Source organism: Grus americana, chromosome 25 (assembly GCF_028858705.1).
Source record: "Grus americana isolate bGruAme1 chromosome 25, bGruAme1.mat, whole genome shotgun sequence".
Classification (NCBI taxonomy): domain Eukaryota; kingdom Metazoa; phylum Chordata; class Aves; order Gruiformes; family Gruidae; genus Grus; species Grus americana.
This window is the reverse complement of record NC_072876.1, coordinates 3935622-3954360: the sequence shown is the minus strand read 5'-3', so window position 1 is coordinate 3954360 and position 18739 is coordinate 3935622. Positions and strand designations below refer to the sequence as shown.

The 18739-nt window shown below is 45.2% G+C and overlaps 3 protein-coding genes and 1 pseudogene across 5 annotated transcripts; 3 read left to right on the top strand and 1 right to left on the bottom strand.

Moving 5' to 3' along the window:
• The first annotated feature begins 7 nt into the window (after window positions 1-7).
• Window positions 8-5002, top strand: ATP5PB (ATP synthase peripheral stalk-membrane subunit b). 2 transcript variants are annotated; one of them, XM_054803751.1, is made up of 7 exons: window positions 8-134; window positions 240-282; window positions 706-851; window positions 1367-1530; window positions 1940-2065; window positions 2279-2458; window positions 3029-5002. In XM_054803751.1, exons 1-7 carry the CDS (start codon window positions 107-109, stop codon window positions 3098-3100), a joined length of 759 nt encoding a protein of 252 aa, XP_054659726.1. In that variant the 5' UTR covers window positions 8-106; the 3' UTR covers window positions 3101-5002. The 2 variants fall into 2 exon arrangements, with proteins under 2 accessions (XP_054659726.1, XP_054659725.1); XM_054803750.1 differs by having other exon boundaries at window positions 2279-5002.
• Window positions 4271-7793, top strand: LOC129196374 (transmembrane protein C1orf162 homolog). Of its 2 annotated transcripts, XM_054803759.1 has the most exons (6): window positions 4271-4353; window positions 5083-5145; window positions 5467-5566; window positions 5877-5965; window positions 6548-6627; window positions 7233-7793. In XM_054803759.1, the coding sequence occupies exons 2-6, from the start codon at window positions 5115-5117 to the stop codon at window positions 7290-7292; spliced, it is 360 nt and encodes a 119-aa protein (XP_054659734.1). In that variant the 5' UTR covers window positions 4271-4353; window positions 5083-5114; the 3' UTR covers window positions 7293-7793. The 2 variants fall into 2 exon arrangements, with proteins under 2 accessions (XP_054659734.1, XP_054659735.1); XM_054803760.1 differs by lacking the exon at window positions 5083-5145 and having other exon boundaries at window positions 4289-4353.
• A 2859-nt stretch (window positions 7794-10652) lies between these two features.
• LOC129196369 (adenosine receptor A3-like) lies at window positions 10653-15873 on the bottom strand. Its single transcript, XM_054803747.1, has 2 exons — window positions 13451-15873; window positions 10653-12731 (listed from the first exon to the last, which is right to left on the bottom strand). Exons 1-2 carry the CDS (start codon window positions 13918-13920, stop codon window positions 12137-12139), a joined length of 1065 nt encoding a protein of 354 aa, XP_054659722.1. The 5' UTR covers window positions 13921-15873; the 3' UTR covers window positions 10653-12136.
• A 196-nt stretch (window positions 15874-16069) lies between these two features.
• Window positions 16070-17884, top strand: LOC129196375 (adenosine receptor A3-like; annotated as a pseudogene).
• Window positions 17885-18739: the final 855 nt, after the last annotated feature.

The following is an 18739-nucleotide window of genomic DNA, read 5'->3' as shown; positions in this document are numbered from 1 at the left end:
CGCGCGCGTCTCGCGAGAGCTTTCCTACCGCCATCTTGGTGCGGAGGCGGCCGGCGGTCACCGGGACGGAGGGGGTCGTGCTGTTGCCTGCCCGCTCCCGCCCGCCATGCTCTCCCGCCTCGTCCTCCGCGCCGGTGAGACGGGGAGGGGAGCGCCGTTCCTCTGGGGTAGGGCGGGCGGGTGGGTTGTCCTGGCTGAGCTCTGTCCTGACTCGCTCTCTGCCCCTCTTTTTCCCTCAGCCCCGGCCGCGCTGAGGAGCCTGCCGCCTCCCGTCGCCGTGGGGTGAGTGCCGCGGGGGCGGGCGGGCGGCCCGGGGGCCTCGGCTGGCAGCGCTGAGGGCTTTGACCTCTGGCTAAGGCCTAGCGGCGTCTCTGATCTGCCGGGCGGCCCGGCCGGTTGCTGTTCCCTCCCAGTGACAGGCTACTTGAGGAGGCCTGGGAGCACCTCAGAAACCCGTCAGTCGTTGTGTTTAAATAACGTTATTCAGGGGTTTTGTCTTTATCTTTCTAATTAATGTTGTAGGCTTACGAAGTAGTTACGGTCGGAAGGAACCGCTGGAGGTTATCTAGTCCCACCCACTTCCTCAGAGGAGGCGTGTCTAGTGCATGCCCGCCGATTTAATTGGGAATGTGTTTGGGCCTCATCTAAGGGTGGGTTTGTTTTGAAAAATAAGATGCTTAATGGAAACTTTCTCATTATTTATAGTGTGTTGCACACCACAAGACCACTGCATACAACTCAGCAGAGTTTGGCTCCTTTGCCACCTCTGCCAGAGAAAGGAGGAGAAGTACGTTATGGTTTGATCCCTGAGGAGTTTTTCCAGTTTCTCTATCCTAAAACAGGAGTTACAGGTTAATACGTGCTTTTTTTTTTTTTTTAAAAAAAGGTGTGTTTAGTTATGCTTATTTAGTTCTGTCCACCACTTCTGGTTGCTGAAAATGTAAAATATTAGGGAAAAATATTTTTTGCATATGCAGAAGGAAGTTGCGAAGAATTAGCCAGTGCAGCACTTCCTGGCTTTAAAGCTAGGCATCTGTGCTCTAATAAAGGCTAAAAGAATGCCTTGAGCTTGATCTTGCAGGAAAATTTGTTTGCCTGCTGACCCTCAAAACCTTTAAACAGGTTTTTTTGGCTGTTTTTGAATGAGCAGAAGCAGCAGGTCCTATGCAGGTGCAAGTTGCTTTTTCTTCTGGCGGGCGTCCTCATGACACTCTTCCCCTTGGAAGGGGCTTGTATTTTTTGTTGTGGTAAAAGAGGACACTTCCTTATCATCTTGTAAGCCTTAGACTAGCTACCTCTTATGTGTTTGCATTTAGTGAGCCTCTTTATGCTTTGTACAAATAACGCTGCTTTATTTTTTCTTTAGGGCCTTACATGTTGGGAACTGGACTCCTGCTTTACTTTCTCTCTAAGGAAATCTATGTAATTAACCACGAGACAGTTGCAGCTGCCTGCATATTATCGGTCTTCATTTATGGCGTAAAAAAATATGGGTCTGATGTAGCAGCTTTTGCTGACAAACTGAATGAGGTAACAAAAGAAACCATAATCTAACTTTGTAGTAGTTAATAACAGTTCTAAGTTAACTGTTTAAATATTTAAAAGAATACTGTGTCCAGGCTGTCATAAAAATCTGAGTCTAATATCTTCAGAATGTTGCTTAAATAAGGTATGGTTTACATGTTATTTTGATATTGTTACTTAAGTCTTCAAAAATAAAACACCTCATACCAGCACAAATGATTTTTTTTTAAAGTATGATTGATTGTGAACCCTAATACTTCTGTCATGCCATCCTTTAAGCTCAACCCTGGCTCAATGCAGTTTATGCAGATGTTTCTCAGATCTTAATGCAGAATTTTGGAAGTTAATTACTGATCACTTGTTTTCCTTGCATCTTCCTTTCATTCTGAAGCATATTTTTCATTTCTTCTTTCAGGAGAAAGTTGCTAAAGCTTTAGATGTGAAAAATGAGGCAATTAAAGGTCTTGAAACTGCCATTGAACAGGAGAAGAAGGAGCAATGGCGGGTTGAAGGCCGCAGTTACCTCTTTGACGCTAAGCGGGTAAGCAGTTCCAGCTCTGCTGTTCACTTCCACTGCAGCCTGTGCTACATAATCCAAGTGCCTCTTAAATTGCTAACAAGTGACAAACCGTTTTCCCTCTGTGGTGCAGACAGGGCCAGTCCACCTGATCCAGTGACTTTTGCTATACAGGGTGTTCTGCTGTTCTGTGTTCTTGCCAAACGTTAACCCTTTGATTTCATCTTCTGTGTCTAGAACAATATTGCAATGTTGCTGGAAACTAATTATCGAGAAAGATTACTGATGGTGTACAACGAAGTAAAGAAAAGGCTGGACTATCAAGTGGCTATGCAGAATTTAAAGCGTCAGAAAGAACAAGATCATATGATTCAGTGGGTGGAGAAAAATGTTGTTCAGAGCATCACACCTCAACAGGTACTTGCTTTTTTAAGTCTGCTTTATGTTTTAGTCTACACAAATATTTGCTGTCCAGTGATTCTGGCCAGGTGCTAGGGCGACTTCCAGACGTGGCTGCAACATATTCCTACTGCTGAGTAGGAGCTAACAAGGCCAGTTACAAGGTACCAGATGCTTGTGTGGCTGGTGATTTAAGCTAGAATCACGTGTGGCTGTTGTTGCAGCATAGAGCTGAGCTTGTGATAAGATGTTAAGGGACCCTGTAATAGATGAGGGAGCTCACTTGTAAAATTCTCTGTGTAAGACCATGGCAGGTTAAGATCTGCAGATGTCCTTTCTTTTAAGGAATGGTGCTGAGAACAAAATAAGAAAACATGTTCCTAGCACTGCGTGCAGATGCTTTAATGTAGGTCATTGTTTGGATTTAAATCTCTGACTTCATCAGCTATAATTCTGTCCCTTTTAATCTGTAACTCGTTCCATGGATCTAAAAAGGAGTATCTAAAGTGGATTAGAATGTGTATTTTGCTTGTTTAAACGTCTTCCATAAAGTCTTTCTTCTGAAAGCTGTTTTCCTTCCTTTTGCAGCAGAAGGAGAGCATTGCAAAGTGCATTTTGGACCTGAAGGCGTTATCCAAGAATGTACAGGCAGCAGTGTAACCATGTCTGATTCCACTGATGTGTCTCACTACTTACTGTTCGAAACTGTATGATTCTAAAGTATCATTAAACAAACAAACAAAACACTCTGCTGTCTTTCACTAGCAGGAGCAACAGGGATTTCCTTTTTGTGTCTGCAGTAGCTAGATTGGTCACACAAACCACTGGTTAGTTTATAGTAGGGGATTGTCTGTAATTCTGCTTGGTTCCTTCTTTAGTCATGAACATTTCCAGAGAGAAGATACAGAACTTCACAGTGAAAAATTCTGTTGCTAATACAGTGATCGTTTTTTTTGGTTTAGAACTCTGTGTGACAGCTACAGATATCTGTGGTAACTGTAAACTGTTCTAAAATCAAAATGAGTGCCATTACTCCCATTCACCTAGTCCAATACTTGGAGGTACTCTGAATGTCCTTGTTTTGAAAATGAGCTGAAAAAAACAATTTTGTAACAAAATCTTCAAATAGTGATGAAAGTGTCTTCCTGTTCTGTGGAGAAGATGATGTAGCTGGCAGGAAATGTATGAAAACCTACTGGAAAACTTGGCTTCAAGCGAACATGCCAGTACTAAGTTTAAAACAGTGGGTAAATTTATTCTAGAGGGTGGTTTCTCTCTGGTTTTTCATGGGGGGGGGAAAGTTGCTTGCTTTTTTATGTAACAAGGAAAACAGTTTTATGTGTATTACGGTAATACACAGTGTAAGCCTTTTCATTTTCTTTTTATAGGCAACTTTTTCCCTGAAGGATTTTGCCGTATCTCAGATGTCCCAGCTGAGCAAAGCACTTGCTATGTGTAACAACATCATTTCTGTGTTGGGAAGTGATTTGTTTAGTAAATAAACTTCAGTATCAATCCACGTAAGAGAGCCATGTAAGCTTACTGCAGTAGGGAAATGCTTATTTTTAGTGGAGTTAGTGAAATAGCACAATTTTCTACACTTTTTCAATGCAAGTGCTGCAAAAAAAGGTGTTCTTTAGAGGCAAGAACCTTACTTAAAAGTAAGCTAACTGAAACTGGCTTTTTTTCTCAGATCAACAGTTCCTGAGAATGCAGGTGTTTTCATAGTTTTCTGTTTTTTTTAATAAAAAAAGTGAAGTTGCTCAACTTCCACATTTGTGTAACCCCATATCTGAATGAGACTCAAGCTGTAACTAGTTTTGACAGATTGTTCTCACAAAGCAAGCAGTTAAACTGCTGCGCTAACGTGTGAGTTTTCTACCAGCAGACGAGCAGCAGTTGTATGGTGCGAGGTAAGATGAAGCTGTATCGCTTCTTATCGTGACTAATTACCACAAACGCAGCGCACTTTTACTTTTTGTCCTGGGTAGGGAACTGGGAGGTCTGAACAGACTGGCTTTCCTGGAACGTGGGCAGCGATGATTGTGCAGTAAAAAAAGATGACAGTATCCAGAACAGGATGTTTACTTTCATGTTGTCGGCAATACTTTCACATTATTCGCTTTGTGCCATTTGCAAGCCATGGAGTGGGAAATAGCAGGGTAGGAATTTTGTAGTGGACTGGTATTTCCTTAAGATTCTGCTTCCAAATGGAAAAGTTATTGTTCCTGCTTTGGTGGAAGAAGTGTGACTTGAGAAAGAAAAACTTAAAGGTGCATTTTGTTAATGCTGCTTCTGATTATGAAAATGTTGATAAAGTTCACTCAGTTCTAGCTGCTGCAAAAGCCAGAGTGTGGGTGCTTTTGTAATTACTGAATAGACTCCATCCTTAGGAAAGACGGCAGCACGTTCATCAAAGTGTGGTGATCGTGTGCAGACAGGAACGAGACACTGGGAAGTAGGCTTCATGCTGAGTAATTGCCAGGTTTGCTGCTGTAGCTTTGTGTAAGATGTGTGAAATGCTGATAGAAGCTGAATAAAGTCCGTGAGTTGGAAGAGGACGACAGGTTTGGTTTGATCTAGTGTCTGTGTACGTATACTCATATAAATATAACTTTTTTCCCCCCCTCCCCTCCTTTTAGCTTCTCTTACTGTTCATTAGTGTTTGGCGAGAATGGGAGGTGGTCCCTCAAAAACAAATGCAGGTATTTTCTTCTTTAAGAAATTTTTTTTAGATGCCATATTCTTGACTAAGTTAGTATTGTCTTGACTCCAAAAGGGCCGCTGGGGGGTAGCTCAGCTGGAGAGGTACACTTTTGGGGAAGAACTGCCAAAGGCTGCTGTGGGACAGAAATAGTATGAACAACTAAATTTTTCTGTCTGGTGTTACCACTTTAAGCCCTTAATGATAATAATACTTACTTGAGTAGGTGCATGCCTCTATGTAGTTCTTGTTGCTTGTAATATTACTGGAGAAATTAACACATTTTAAAACCAGGTTTTGATTTTTTTCTTTTTGCTTCCAGTTACCCCAAAACATATCCCCACTACTGTCACTGTACCTACCACTGTATATACGTCTGCGGCTGGCTTAAAAGCTTCAGAAGTCAACTGCTGGATTGATAAGTAAATGCTCCACCTTTATTTCCTGACTTCAGAGTTCCCTGAGACTGCAGAGTCCCTCTGTAAGGGAGGAGTTATATGTGATAGGTTTTATGTCTTGGGGTTTTAAAAGGTTGCTTAAAATTTCCTAGTCTGTGCACTAGATACTTAATTCATAGTGGCCCTTAGTGTAGATACCTACCTTTTAATGTGATGGGGCTTGGGAGAAATGCTGTATCATATTCCATAAAGTTTGGTGAATTTGAGCACTACTGATTCTTCAACACCTCCTTTAAAACTGGAGATTCTGATGCTATTTTCTGTGTATCAACAGCCATGAAATACTCTACATATTGCTAGCCTTTATCTGTGGCATCCTGTCAACTGCTGTGGTTTTTGCAATCATCTGCCTCTTCAGAAAAAGTAAGTGGCAGAGTAGAGGGAGTAACAGCAGCGTGATGATTCAGACATGGTGGCAGAGAAGCACTTAACATCTTGTGCTGTGCATCTTAATGTGGATGGAGCCGAGTTTCCGTGCTCTTTGGGCTGCATCTTACAGCGCTAGGGTTTCAAAGTAACCTCTACAGAAGTTACTTTGAATGAGGCTCAAATGATGTCTCCCTTGATTAATTAATGTATTGATGAACAGGTCATTCCTGGCAGTAACTCCTCATGAGTCATCCCTGGGGCTGTTTTCATGGAGGAATTAACTTTAGCACTGATGAGTTGTGGTGGGTTTTGTTGGTTGCATTTGGTTTGAGGTATTTTTTGTCCTACCACCAGCCACACCAGTGTTCTCACCAAATTCGTCAGTCACTTTCATCCTAGGCTCTTCCGAGAGGTGGGCAAGGACTTGGGCTGCCAAACTGCTGGCTTTGCGGTGAAGGTCTGGGACGGATTTTACAAGCTAGGTCTAAGCCATGTGCTCTCTGGTGCTGCTCTTGAGCCTCTCTTGGGCTGCTGTCTCCAAACACCGGGTGAGACTGGTATATCTCTCCTTCCTAGAGTGTAAGAGATCCCACCAAAATTTACAAGAGCAAGTTCCCTCCCAGACAGTGACTGAGGAATCTGCTAAGAACATCCAGGTAAAGGTCACAACTATTATTTCTAATACTTTTTGCAGAGACTTCAGATTCTATATAGAATGGTAAATATTAATTTGGGAGGGGGAGGAGAAAAGAGGTTTGCTCTTGCAAGACTCGAGTGTTAGTCAACAGTTCTTCTGACTAAGGTTAAGCACTTTCTTTTGTGCGTCCGAGGCTTCAGCCTGTGTTTGTAATTCGGGGAATTACCTGAGCATGTACCTGGACAGTAAGAGGAAAAATGTTCTGTCCCTGTTATCACAGGGCTCAAATGCCAAACTCCTCATGTCTTTCAAGGATTCTGGGACTTAACTAAACCACTAATTAGGCAGGTTAGGGGAAAATGCTTTTAAAGGGCAAGCATTTCTGCAATTTTCCTTCATGATACTGCTTCTTTAGAAGCCCCTAATGCAGCATCAACCCAGGATCCTGAGCTAGACTAACAACTGGTCTGATCCAGCATAGCGTTTACTCCTTTCCCACGTGCAGGGACAGATTTTGACCACTTACAGTGTGTAGCATTGAGGACAAATTAAAAGCAGGAAATGCATGCTGAAATGCAATGCTTGCACACTCTCTAACGTTCACGGCTTCTTTCACATCCCCAGAATGAGGTTGCCTACAGCACTGTGGTCTTCCAGCGGACTCGGACACCAGTGGCTGTGTGATGATGAAATTGTTAGTGAAATGAAGACGCTTGCACTTTCTGAACATCAAATGCTACCAGAAGTTATATCAAGGCATATAGCGCTCTGAGAAATGCCAGCACTGCCGTATGTAATGTCAGCTTGTTTAGCAGTTTTAAGGGGAAACTAATGTCTCCTGTAACAAACTGCCTGCCGATGGCTGTGGACAAATTGCTTTTTATACTGTATTTCCTCATCTGTAGAGATCTCAGTGAGTCCGTACAATGCACTTGTAAAGTTTGCATTTGTGTGTTTGCTATTGCTTTGAAGTACCAAAGAGAATTGAAAAATGGAAATGTTTCTCTGTATTTATTCATGTCCGTGGCCTTGTTTCCCTCTTCTGTCACTGACCATAGTGTTTTTCTTGGTTTTTTTTGATTGCCAAGTGCTCTGATTAGTTATTTGCTGCTTATTGAAGTTGTGATAATGAAATGTTTGTATGCAAATGTTTGCTTCCTGATTGGGCCACATAAAAGAAATGCACAATCGCAGTGTGACAGTCAAAATTTCTGGACATGTTAATTTGTGTGTTATTACAGACAGTGTTCTAAAATTACTGTAAAAAGTTAAAAATCATCCCCTTTTTGTAAACTGGGGAATAAGTTACCACTAGCAACTCAGTCTTAGCAGCCACAGAGGAGCTTCTCTGCACATTCCTGTGCCCACAGACGGCAGGTTTGTTGTTGGAGGAAGTATGGTGATCTCCATCAGTTGTTCAGCACTTCCCCTGCAAGGCTGAACCGGAGTGAACTTTCCTGCTGCCTCAGCCCTCTGGGCTTCAGAAGCCTCCTTGGTTCTGGTCACCAGAGAGCGTCAGGTTCTTGCAGGTATTTCTTTTTTCTGAAAATGCAGATGTTTGCATGCGGGCTGTTGTAAACACCACTCTAGAGGCATCTCTTAGGCAGGACAGGTGTCCCGGGTCCTACAGCCTCCTGCGTGCTGCAGCTGAAGACAGCAAGACCGACATCTGAGAGGCTTCAGAGGAGTGAGACTGGCAGCACAAAACCACAGATAAGCAGCTGGACTTAGCTCAGCCGAGATGTATGTTTGGTGACTTTCCAACAAGCAGTTAGCAGAGCAGTGGCTCCACGTCTGCCAGCTCTGTTGGAGTGTCCTGCCTTCGGGACTGCAGAAGCTGGGGGACCACTGAAAAGCAGGTGCACAAGCACCGTTATGTTCTGAAACCTGGCTTGAGAGGCGTTGTGGGTAAGGCTCTGACTGTTCTACAGGGTCAGGAGTAGAACTTGTGGTCTTTGTTTTGCTATTATGTGCTCATCTTCAGTCATGGCAATTTCTGCAAGCACTATTTAATAGAGAAAATACCATATTACTCCTCAAAATGTGCAGCTGCTGAGAGGTTTATGAGGGATGATTGTGGTTGGTGCACAATTTTTCTTTGGTTTAAAATTAATAACAATGTTACTCTGCTGCCTGAGAAATAAGAAGGGCTGAAAATTTACCTGGCTTGCACAAATGTTAATGCACTATACCAGAAAAAAAAAAAAAGCTACCTTACTGTGTTACTGTTAGATCCTGTGTTAGAAGAAAAGGTGATTCACCACAGGTTTCCCCTCCCTCCCTGCCCCGCCAACACCAGGTGGCATGATGTTGGGTTTTTCATAGAGATTTTTCCTCACCGTGAATTGTACTGAGACTTCGCACAACCATTTCTTGTACTTTGTGAAACGTTGCCAATCGCAGTGCAGCCGCTTTGTGCGCCCACCTACAGAGCCAAGCGTGGCACAGCCCTTGGAGATGGAGGGTGACAGAGAACCTCGTTTGTGGTGTGGCTGCTAACGAGTCCCAGAGCATCCTTCTGTCTCTCCCTTTCCCATGCCAAGAGTTCTGTATAGTCATACCCAGGTTTTCATGGTAGCTATCAGACAACCCTTTGTGTTATAGACAGCTAGAGGAGTTTGGGACGATTGCATCTGCTAATCAAAATTGAGGAGGGGTTCTGTGTCCTCTGTTTCGCTATTCTGGCTCTCCCATTTTCACTGTTTCGGTAGATTTCTGCTAGAGGTGTTTGTACTTGTGGTCTCCCTAAAGACAAGCTTTCACAGCAGGAATTTGCAAGGAATTTGCCTGGGTACGGGAAAGGCCAGTACAAATTGTCTGGGTGGAAACAGCTCACAGGTTAAACGGTGCTTTGAAGGATGCATGGACAGTAGTGGCCTCGGGTATTCCCGGACATTTTGGAATTGATCATCTGGTTGCAATGTTAAAGGGATGGATTATTAGAGTTACAGTGGTGATGATGACGTGACTGTCAGGCTGAATTTCCCTCAGCCAGCAATGGGTCAGCTCTCGCAGGAGAGCTAAATCCTTTGCTCTCCCCGAGTGATATTTGTATACACGTGGACTGCTGGCACGTGCCTTCACCCACCGTCCCATCTAGTTTAAGCATCATGCAGCCTGTTTGATCTCTGCCTGGGGCTGAAGCCACTGCTGTTTCCAGAGTAACTGCTGGAAGCGAGAGCCAGGGACTTAGACCCGCGTGAAGATTTTCCAGCTGCTCCTCTGCTTGCCTTACGGAGAGAGGCTGGGTCCAGCTGTGGGGAGCGTCTTGTCCCATCGCTGGAAGGTGAGCTGTTGCCTGGGGTTCCCTCTCGGGGGGCTGAGCAGGTCAGCCAGCTTGCTGAGATGGCTTTCCTTTGCAGCTCGCTTCCAGAAGGCAGGGCAGCTTCCCCTGCTCTCAGTCCTCTCGGTTTCTGTTCTTCGTATCCTTATCCCTTGGTCTCTCAGAGTTTGTCAGGCAGCCTGCTAGGAATTTGGTGCAGTGCTGTTCCCTCTTTTCTCAATGTCTTTGTACATAGGCGAAGTTTGCTGTGTGTCGTTCTAATGAGTAATTTTCTGCTTTTTAGGTGGGACCCGTTTTTCTGCTGAAAGCAATCAGTTCTATCACCCGATAATGAGAGGTCATGTAGCAAAATACTGATGTACTTAGACAATGACTTCCTTTGCTGGTCTGTTTATTAATAGAGTTGAACTGCGTAACAGGGCAGAGCTTTGGCCTGTGACAAGGGTTACATCAGATAATTAATTTAGATGTCTGGTCTCTGCCAAAGGAACAGACACCGACGCTTTCTGAGATAAATAACAGAACTCTGCACTCTCTTTTCCGCTTTTTCTAGACCACTTTAAATATTTAAAGATGGAGAAAAAAGAGCCTGGCCTTTAACGGCCTATTTTCAGCTTGACCCATGTTCCCTAAAAACAGGCTGTGTGAGCTAGGGTGTAATATTTACTGCAATTTCTGTGCCGTCCTAGTCAAGACACTGACTAAAACAATGTGGAGATTTCATGCATGCTGGTTTTTTTGATTGTTGTGGGAGACGAGCAGGCTGAATTAATGTAAAATCTATCTAATATTTATTATTATTATTCACAAAAATGTGACAACACTGACTGCAGCACAGGTTGACCAGACTCCAATTTATAGTCTAAATTGACAGAGAGGACAAAGGGTGTAAGCAAGGTTGGTGAGAACATGCCTGGCTTGCTAACTGCTGTCTTACTAACAACAAATAACACGTTTATCCTATTTTGCAGTGGACCCAGCCAATCCTTATGGAAAAAACCCGACACTGGGCAAAATTTATCTTAAGTATCTCTTCTGTATTTTGAAATTATTTAATATGAAGACATATCTAGGCACATATTTACATACACCTTTAGAGTAGTCTTCAGAGCTGTAACGGGTTGCTACAAAAAGAGCAACTGTTCTTCAGGTTTACAAAGGAGACTTGCAGCAAATTACATTTAAATCAGGTGTTATGAAAACAGTTTGTGATTGTAAGGAGAATATGCTGCGCAGAAAGAATCACAAAAATAGATGTTTTCAGTAAAAAATCAGGAAAATACATCCTTGATGGTTTACAGATAGTCAATTCTATCCTTGGTTAAGGAGCTGGGAAAGGAGGAAAGAACTTAAATGTATCAGTAGTTTATTTTTTGACAGTCATCTGTTCCTTGCAGGCTCCCTGTCCCCAGCATCTCTCGTTAGTGAATAGCTTCAGCGTGTTCGGCAGTTCGGCTTTTGCCTGGTGCTCTGTCTGAGGTCACTTCTGCAGGCTTCTGGGGTGAGCATTTGATTTAAAGGCAATGGAAGTCTCCCACTGGTAGGATCTCCTCCAAAGAAGAGGAGGGTCACCAAAGCCAGTGCAGCTTCTGGCCTTTCAGCTGAAGTGGTCAGCAGTGGGTGAGGGTAGTGTGACAACACAGTTGTTCATCTGCAGGTGGAGGTGTCACAGGAGACGCTGTAGTTATGTTGGGCGGGTGCTACTGGACAAAAAAAAGTCAGGGCAAGTCTGGCTGTGTGTAAGAAACGGCCTATGAATGGGCAAAAAGAGAAATCAAAATTATAACAAAAAGAGCTCTCAGTCTTGAGTTAAAGCTCAAAATGAACAAGCACTGGTTTTACCAGCTGTCCGTGGATCCGAGCTGGGGAACTAGGAGCAAAAAGTCTGCCTTGATAACAGTGCTTTGGGTTGCTGGTCCACCAAATAATAATGCTCAAGCCAATAAATAAAAAGCGGAAGGTCCTGTTAAATGAAGATGCTTGCCTGGAAGCTGTGGGCTTGGGACAGCAACCAACAAGCAGAATTCTCTGGGGTACAGTATTGCAGAAGAATCGTAAATGATCCTTTTGAGCTTAATGTCAAATGTGCATTGGATTGAGTAAGAGGAGCTTGCCCTTATCATAAAACAGTTTATGCAAGAGTGGGAGTAGATGAAACGGAACATCCATTTTCCCACGAGTTTCTTAAGAAAGTAAAGTGGTTTATCAATGGTCTGGTATATACTGGCAGGTCAACATTCTTTCTTTATGACTGTTGGTCTGTTTGCTCTGTAAGAACTGGGTCTGTTTTTTTGCACAGGAGATAGGTCCTTAAAATTAAAAGGTATGTGGTTTTGAACTTCTTTATCTTGCAAGCATAGACAATGGGGTTCATGGCAGAATTGGCGTGGGATAACAGGATTCCTGAGTAAATCAAACCCTTGGGGATTTGACGTCCAGGGTGAAAATAGAAAATGCAGTTTAGAATGCACAGAGGCAACCAGGATATGGCAAACAGGGAGAGAACAAGTGCTAGAGATTTGGCTGTCTTGAACTCTTGTCCATAAAAAGCCCCTCTCACGTTGGTTGTACCTTGACTGAGCTTTTTCCGGATGATGTAAAAGATTTCAATGTACAGAGCACACATGATGAGCAGAGGGACAAGGGTCCATGTGAAGAAGGTAAAATATACCATGTAATCCATCCTCATCACAGAGATAAATTGACACACGAGAAAGTCAGAAGTTCTTGGTTCTATGTTGTTCCATCCAAACATAGGGACTAACCCTACCAGCAGGGACACAAACCAGCACAAACCCAGCGCCCACCACACTCTTCTCTCTGTAGTGATTATTTTATATCTGTTGGGGAAGAAAGCCCAGGTCGTGTTAAACAGAAGCGTTTAAAATAGTTAAGGATGGTTTTAAGAACTTGCGTGTTCAAATAATACAGGTTCATTGTCACAAAATGGAGCATTAGCTTTGGGGGGGGGGGCGGAATGAAATCTTGAGACAAGCCCTAACTCTTCATTTTTAACCGTTACTTTGCAGCACCCATAAGATGACCTATGTTTAACTTCCCCTCTTTATAATTGGATGTCTTCAACTATTTTGTTTCTCGTTTCATTATGATCTTAGTGCTCCTCTTGCCTAGATCCAGCTTTTCTACTATTAGCAGCCCTATCTTATGTCTCAGCTTCCTTAGGTGTACCTTACTCTTTACATGTAGTTTATGTCATTTGCAAGACCAAACTGTTCTTTCATTCTTCAATTTTATAGGTCCTTTCCCCATAAAAAATACAACTTCTTTCATGCCTGAGGTTATGCTGTGCATTTCTAGCTTACATTTCTAGCATCATTAGCTGCAGAGGGTGGTTCCTGCTCTAGGTAGCTCATCTCCGGTAGGCTTTTAGGCACAGGTATTTTCTCCATGTGCAAGCATGCATTTAGAGTGAATATTTGTTAGAAAAGGGCCGAGTTAAGGAGGAGAGAGGAGGTGGCACCTATGGGGCAGAGGCTGGGCATGGGAAAGCTGGCAGGAGCGGGGCAAGCGGAGGGGCCCGTGGTGGTCCAGCACTCACCTGGTTGGCAGCTTCACTCGCAGGTACCTGTCGATTGCGATGGCCAGGAGGGAGAGGATGGATGCGGTAGTGAAAACCACCATCAGGCAGCACATAAACAGGCAGGTGTAGAAGTGGACGCTGATGCCCAGACTCACCACGATGGCCAGGGGCATGACAAGGGTCCCCACCGCGATGTCGGCCAGCGCCAGGGAAACGATGAAGTACAGAGTCGTGTTCTGAAATGTCGAGTTCAGCTTCACCACCCAGATGACCAGGATGTTACCCAAAGTGGCAAATAAAGCAATCAAGCACTCCATACCGATGTAAATCCCATCCAGGCTGTCCAGCACCAGGCTGTCGTTTGGCATGGCAAGTTCCTGGAGATGCTTCCACCCTGGCTTGAGCTGCAGAAGGGAGCATGGGCATCGATGCCCTCGTGTCTGGCACTCAGTGCCAGTTCTAGTGGCACTCTGGCATGCAAACCTCATCCAGTTATTTCACATCCTCAGCACTTAGGCAGCAAATCAGCTGTTGCCTTCCCACAGAGCTGCAAATACTTTAGCTTCCAGCAAATGTTCCCCGCTCTGGACACATCCCCTGAAGCTCGCAGCATCCCTTTAGCAGCCCAGTATCAGTAAAATACTTTGGAAATCTATTTTTAAGGAAAAAAAAAATGGAAAAGCTTCCACAAACCTGCTTACCAGCAACATATAAATTAACGTTTGCAGTTGTAAACTGCTTCCTCTTCTAAAGCCACAGTTTTAGAAAAGAACGGTAACCAGGGTTGACTGTGCAAATACCACTTATCTGATTGAGATAGTCACTATAGGAAATGAGGCACTTCAGAGAATGTTAGGAGGGTTTTTCATTAAATTCCAATACTTGATTTAATTTGGAGTATACCATTTCAGTTAAGGCCCTGAGGTAGAGGAAAAACACTCTTTACTCGGACCTTTCTCAGTCTGACAAGAACACTGTCATAATTAGGTGACATTTTCAGTGAAAGCCCTTATTTCCACTAGAAATCAGTATGATGACCAACCAAGTCAGGCTCAGAGAGTGTCATACTTTCCTCTGCTTTGTTTATAGAAGACAGAGAAACTGAGGAAAGGTCTGTGATGTGAAACAGGGGGGAGAGAGTGCGAAAGCTGTGATCCGCTTGCTGCGGGTGAGCTCGGCAGCGCGTGGTGCCTTGCTCCTTGACGGGGGTCGGCAGTGGGGGAGCTGCTCCCGTTCCAGATGAAACAGAGATGCAAAGATGTGAGCTCGTGTCAGGCTGCGAGTCGCAGGGCAACCTGGCTCTTGGATAAACAGAAATGCACGCTTTCCAGGAATGAGCAAACAAAAGTGAACAATTAGGTGGAATGTGCCATATTAGTGTAACGAAGCCTTAAGCAAATATGGGTAATATTCGGTTTCCTGGACACTGAGTCCTCCATCTCTTCCATGCAACTTTCTGGCAAAACTGAGGGTGGGGAAGTGAAATCAGTCCTGGGAGGAAACAAAGCCAGAAATAAATGGCACTTCTTTATTCTTTGCTATCAAGAGAGCTGGACAAATTCTGCTTCTTTGAAATCAGTGTAAGTGCTTCTTGCTCCCTGGTGGGAGGGCATTTTGTTGGAATTACTGCTGGGAAAATGGTGAAGTGTCTATAAACAGTCCCGGTCTGCAACTGAACTTGGCTGTACTGGTTTTCTAATCAAATCTGACACAGGATATTTGTGGGTGCAGGACATAAAGCCCAGGAGAAGCATTGCAAGGTCACAGCTAGCATGTACGCTAGGCTTTTGTAAGCTGCATGAGATACTTCTCCAGGAAGTACCTGGTAAGGAGCAGGCAGCCAGCACTTTGCAGCTTTGAGCAGATGTGGGAAATATCTGTGTCCTCCTGCCTGCCAGCCACGCTTGCGTAAGAGTGCTCCCCACTTCCTGCACTTGCTGTGCATCATCTCTTGACCTCAGCTGCCAGCTTCCTTTTTCTGTCATCGACTCCTGTGGCTGCAGCCAGATGCCACTCAGAGAGACAGCTACTGCCAAGCTGAGTTGTAGGGGCTTTAACAGGGCCCACCGTCCTCTGCTGCCCTGTGCCTGCGGCAAAGGCAGCTCCTGAGAGCAAAACTTGGCGCTGCATGGGGCCTTAGGGAGCAGCTTGCGTAACTGAGTCAGAAGAAAACGTTTCTCCCTCCATTTGCCTTTTGCTCACCCAAAATCCAGCTGAGTGTCTTCACATTTGTCCTCCACACCCCTTCTTTGTGGCAGGGGAATGGAGTAGATCACTCAAGGTCCCTTGGCCGTATTCTCTCTGATGCTACACCCACACCGCATGTAGTATAGACTGAGCAAGCTTTAAAGAAGCTCAGAGATGGACCAAGATAGCCGCAGTGCCATATAGCTGTGCATGTGGTTTGTTCACAGTGTGATGCTGCTGCTATGTATAGTTGACTCTTCTACAAACACCTATGAAAGGGTGTTAAAACCTCAAGGAGACAGAAAGATGTTACAGGGCTTGTTATGAAGATCTGATAAATGGATCTTCATGAACAGTTTGCTCATCTTTAAAGAGTTGTGTGTGCAGACTGGAAAGTGCGTAAAATTCTGGATGAGGGACTTAAGGCAGATCAGGGAGGAGTTGGCTTCTGACTTGGCTGTTGGAGGGGGCGGAAAGATAATTCCGCACAGGATTTCTTAATTTTGGATGTAAACAGCCTCAGATGTCCAAATGTCAGTAGACAACCTGGATGTGATCTATATCGTGATGGAGTCTGTTATTGGGATGTTTGCAGTGGTGGGCAATGCCTTGGTGATCTGGGCAGTGAAGCTGAACCCAGCTCTTCAGAAGATCACCTTCTTTTACATCATTTCCCTGGCACTCACTGACATTGCGACAGGGATCCTTCTCTTGCCGCTGGCTGTCACGGTGAGCCTGGGAGTCATCATCCATTCCTACTGCATGTGCTGCCTGATGCTGATCTTTTCTCATGCCTTCATGCTGTCTCCCCTGACCATTGCAGTCAGCAGGTACCTGAGTCTGGGCGAAGGTCCCATTTCATCGTCTTTTCCCCATCTCTCTCCTCCCTTACATTTTCCTTCTCCCTTATCGGCAGCATCAGAGGGCTTCTTGGGCATCCTTGGTTCTCTGAGAGAAACTCACACAAAGGCAGAGGTTCCCAATGTGTAGGCAGTGGAGCACCAGCAGTGTGGGCACTCCTGGAAATTCAGCAATGCCTGAAAAATCTTAAGCTACAGAGAGTCAGGGAAGGGTTGCTCATAAATGTGTATATACTTGAAGTGTGGGTAGGATGGTGGTCTTTAGATTTTTCCCCTGGGAGAAACCGTACTGTTCTACTGATGCGAGTTAAAATGAACTAGCCTTTCTGAGGAAAGGGTTTCATCCTGCATCTGTGCATTCTCATTTAAAAGGGATCGGTGACTGTCTGGAGGTTCTCCTGTAGTTTCAAAATACATTTTAAATATTAGAAGCTGCTAAGGACCAAATGCATGGATCTGTGCTTAACTTGAATTAGGCCAACCAGAAATGAGTGCTTAAAAACCCAAGTTCCTGAATGTTGTAGTTCTTTTTCTGAAGAATCACATCTAAACACGGCTGGTGCTTCTTGCCCACCCAGGTACAGGGTAGCTGTCATGAAGAAAAGGTTTTGTGTGGTTCTGGGACTCTGTTGGCTTGTGTCCATACTGGTGGGGCTGGTCACTACACTGGGATGGAACCAGCACACAGGCAACTGGAGCTACACCAAGTGTTGCTATTTGGCTGTGATGAGAATGGATTATGTGGTGTATTTTGGCTTCTTCACCTGGTTCCTCCTTCCCTTGCTCATCACGTGTGCCCTCTACACTGAGATTATCTACATTGTGGGGATAAAACTACGCCCGAGCTCAGCAAGTCCTCCAGGAGGAGGAACAGTTTGTGGGAAAGAATACAAAATGGCCAAATATCTGGCCCTCATCCTCATCTTGTTTGCAGTGTCCTGGCTGCATCTAGACATCCCGAACTGCATTTCATACTTCTGCCCCTCCTGCACCATCCCGCAGCCTCTGACGTACCTGGGCATCCTGCTGTCTCATGCCAACTCAGCCATGAGTCTGTGCCTTCGAAATACAGAACCTCAGAGAAACACACGCTTTCATTCTGAGGACTTACATCCTGCTCCAGAAGTTGGAGTTGGTTATTTCTAGTGCAGAGCGCACAGTGGAGCAGCTGGGAGTGAGCACCGAGCTGTGCCCCGCTCATCGGTTTGTCCCAGATGGATGCAACAGCGTGGGAGCAACAAGTGGGGCGACAACGGCACAGACACCAAGATGCATTTCTCAGATCATGCATTCTGGAGCAACAATTGTGTGCATATTTCTGCGTTCAGCTAATTAAGCTCTGGGCAGCGCGATGTCGAGTCCAGCTTCCTATGTAACTCCCCAAAGAATCACAACCCTTTGCATTTCGGAGGTAAAAGGTAGGAGGGGTTTGGAGCAGAGTGGTAGCTCGATGGGGGAGTGCTGGCTGCGGGGGGGCAGGTTAGCGTTGCTCCGTTAATAAGCGGCGTTGCTCCGTTAATTAATAAGCTGCATTGCTGGGCTCTGCGGCAGGCGCTGGGGTTTGGCCGAGCCCGGTGCCAGGCAGCAGCTGCCGGGAGGTGGCAGCGGTTCCCCGCGGTCCGGGTCCCGGTCCCAGCCCTGACAAGGTGCGGGCTCCTCCTCACCCTCCCCGGGTACCCATTTCCCAAGCCCCGGCCTTCTCTCTCGGGCCGGCCCAAATATTTCTGCAGCTGCAGGGTGAGCTGGGGCAGGAGCCAGCTCTGCAGCTCAGGCTGGCCATGAAACGCCGTGCCAGGCTCTTGCATGCAGCCCATGAGCACGGTTGACTCTAGCAGGTTGACAGGAGAGCTGACAGTAGCCTTTGGCATTACTTTTGCCCCTGCTAAGGGCTCTTCCTTCAAGTGTTTTTGCTTTGTCTTTTCAGCTCTATTTAAGGAAACTGTTTCTCAAATTGGTGGAGCTACAAAGCAATGCTCTGGCATGCAGCCACAGAACAAACCTCTCTGTAAACCCTAAGGTACTATAGGATGTAACAAGAAGCCGGACCCTGGCTTGCCAGATTCCGGTTGCACGAAGAGCAGCACAGCAAAATGCAGTCAAGAGGAGCCCGGCTGGGCTGGGAGGCCGGCTGCTGCCAGGAGGGTGCTTTGTGGTCTGAAAATACTCTGACTGGGCTCAATGGGACAGCAGCACCCACTTGTGGAAAGATGCTTTGGAATGAAGGGGAAACGAGCAGCCTTTGTACAAGGTTTTGTTTGCA

Bases quoted from the DNA above. Each gene is read 5' to 3' on its own strand.
- ATP5PB (XM_054803750.1), top strand. From the start codon at position 107: ATGCTCTCCCGCCTCGTCCTCCGCGCCG. The intron at 283-705 runs GTGAGTGCCGCG...CATTATTTATAG, and splicing joins CCGCCTCCCGTCGCCGTGGG to TGTGTTGCACACCACAAGAC. The intron at 1,531-1,939 runs GTAACAAAAGAA...TTCTTCTTTCAG, and splicing joins TTGCTGACAAACTGAATGAG to GAGAAAGTTGCTAAAGCTTT.
- LOC129196374 (XM_054803759.1), top strand. From the start codon at position 5,115: ATGGGAGGTGGTCCCTCAAAAACAAATGCAG. The intron at 5,146-5,466 runs GTATTTTCTTCT...TTTTGCTTCCAG, and splicing joins TCCCTCAAAAACAAATGCAG to TTACCCCAAAACATATCCCC. The intron at 5,567-5,876 runs GTAAATGCTCCA...GTGTATCAACAG, and splicing joins GTCAACTGCTGGATTGATAA to CCATGAAATACTCTACATAT.
- LOC129196369 (XM_054803747.1), bottom strand. From the start codon at position 13,920: ATGAGGTTTGCATGCCAGAGTGCCACTAGAACTGGCACTGAGTGCCAG. The intron at 12,732-13,450 runs GTGAGTGCTGGA...CTTCCCCAACAG, and splicing joins CGAGTGAAGCTGCCAACCAG to ATATAAAATAATCACTACAG.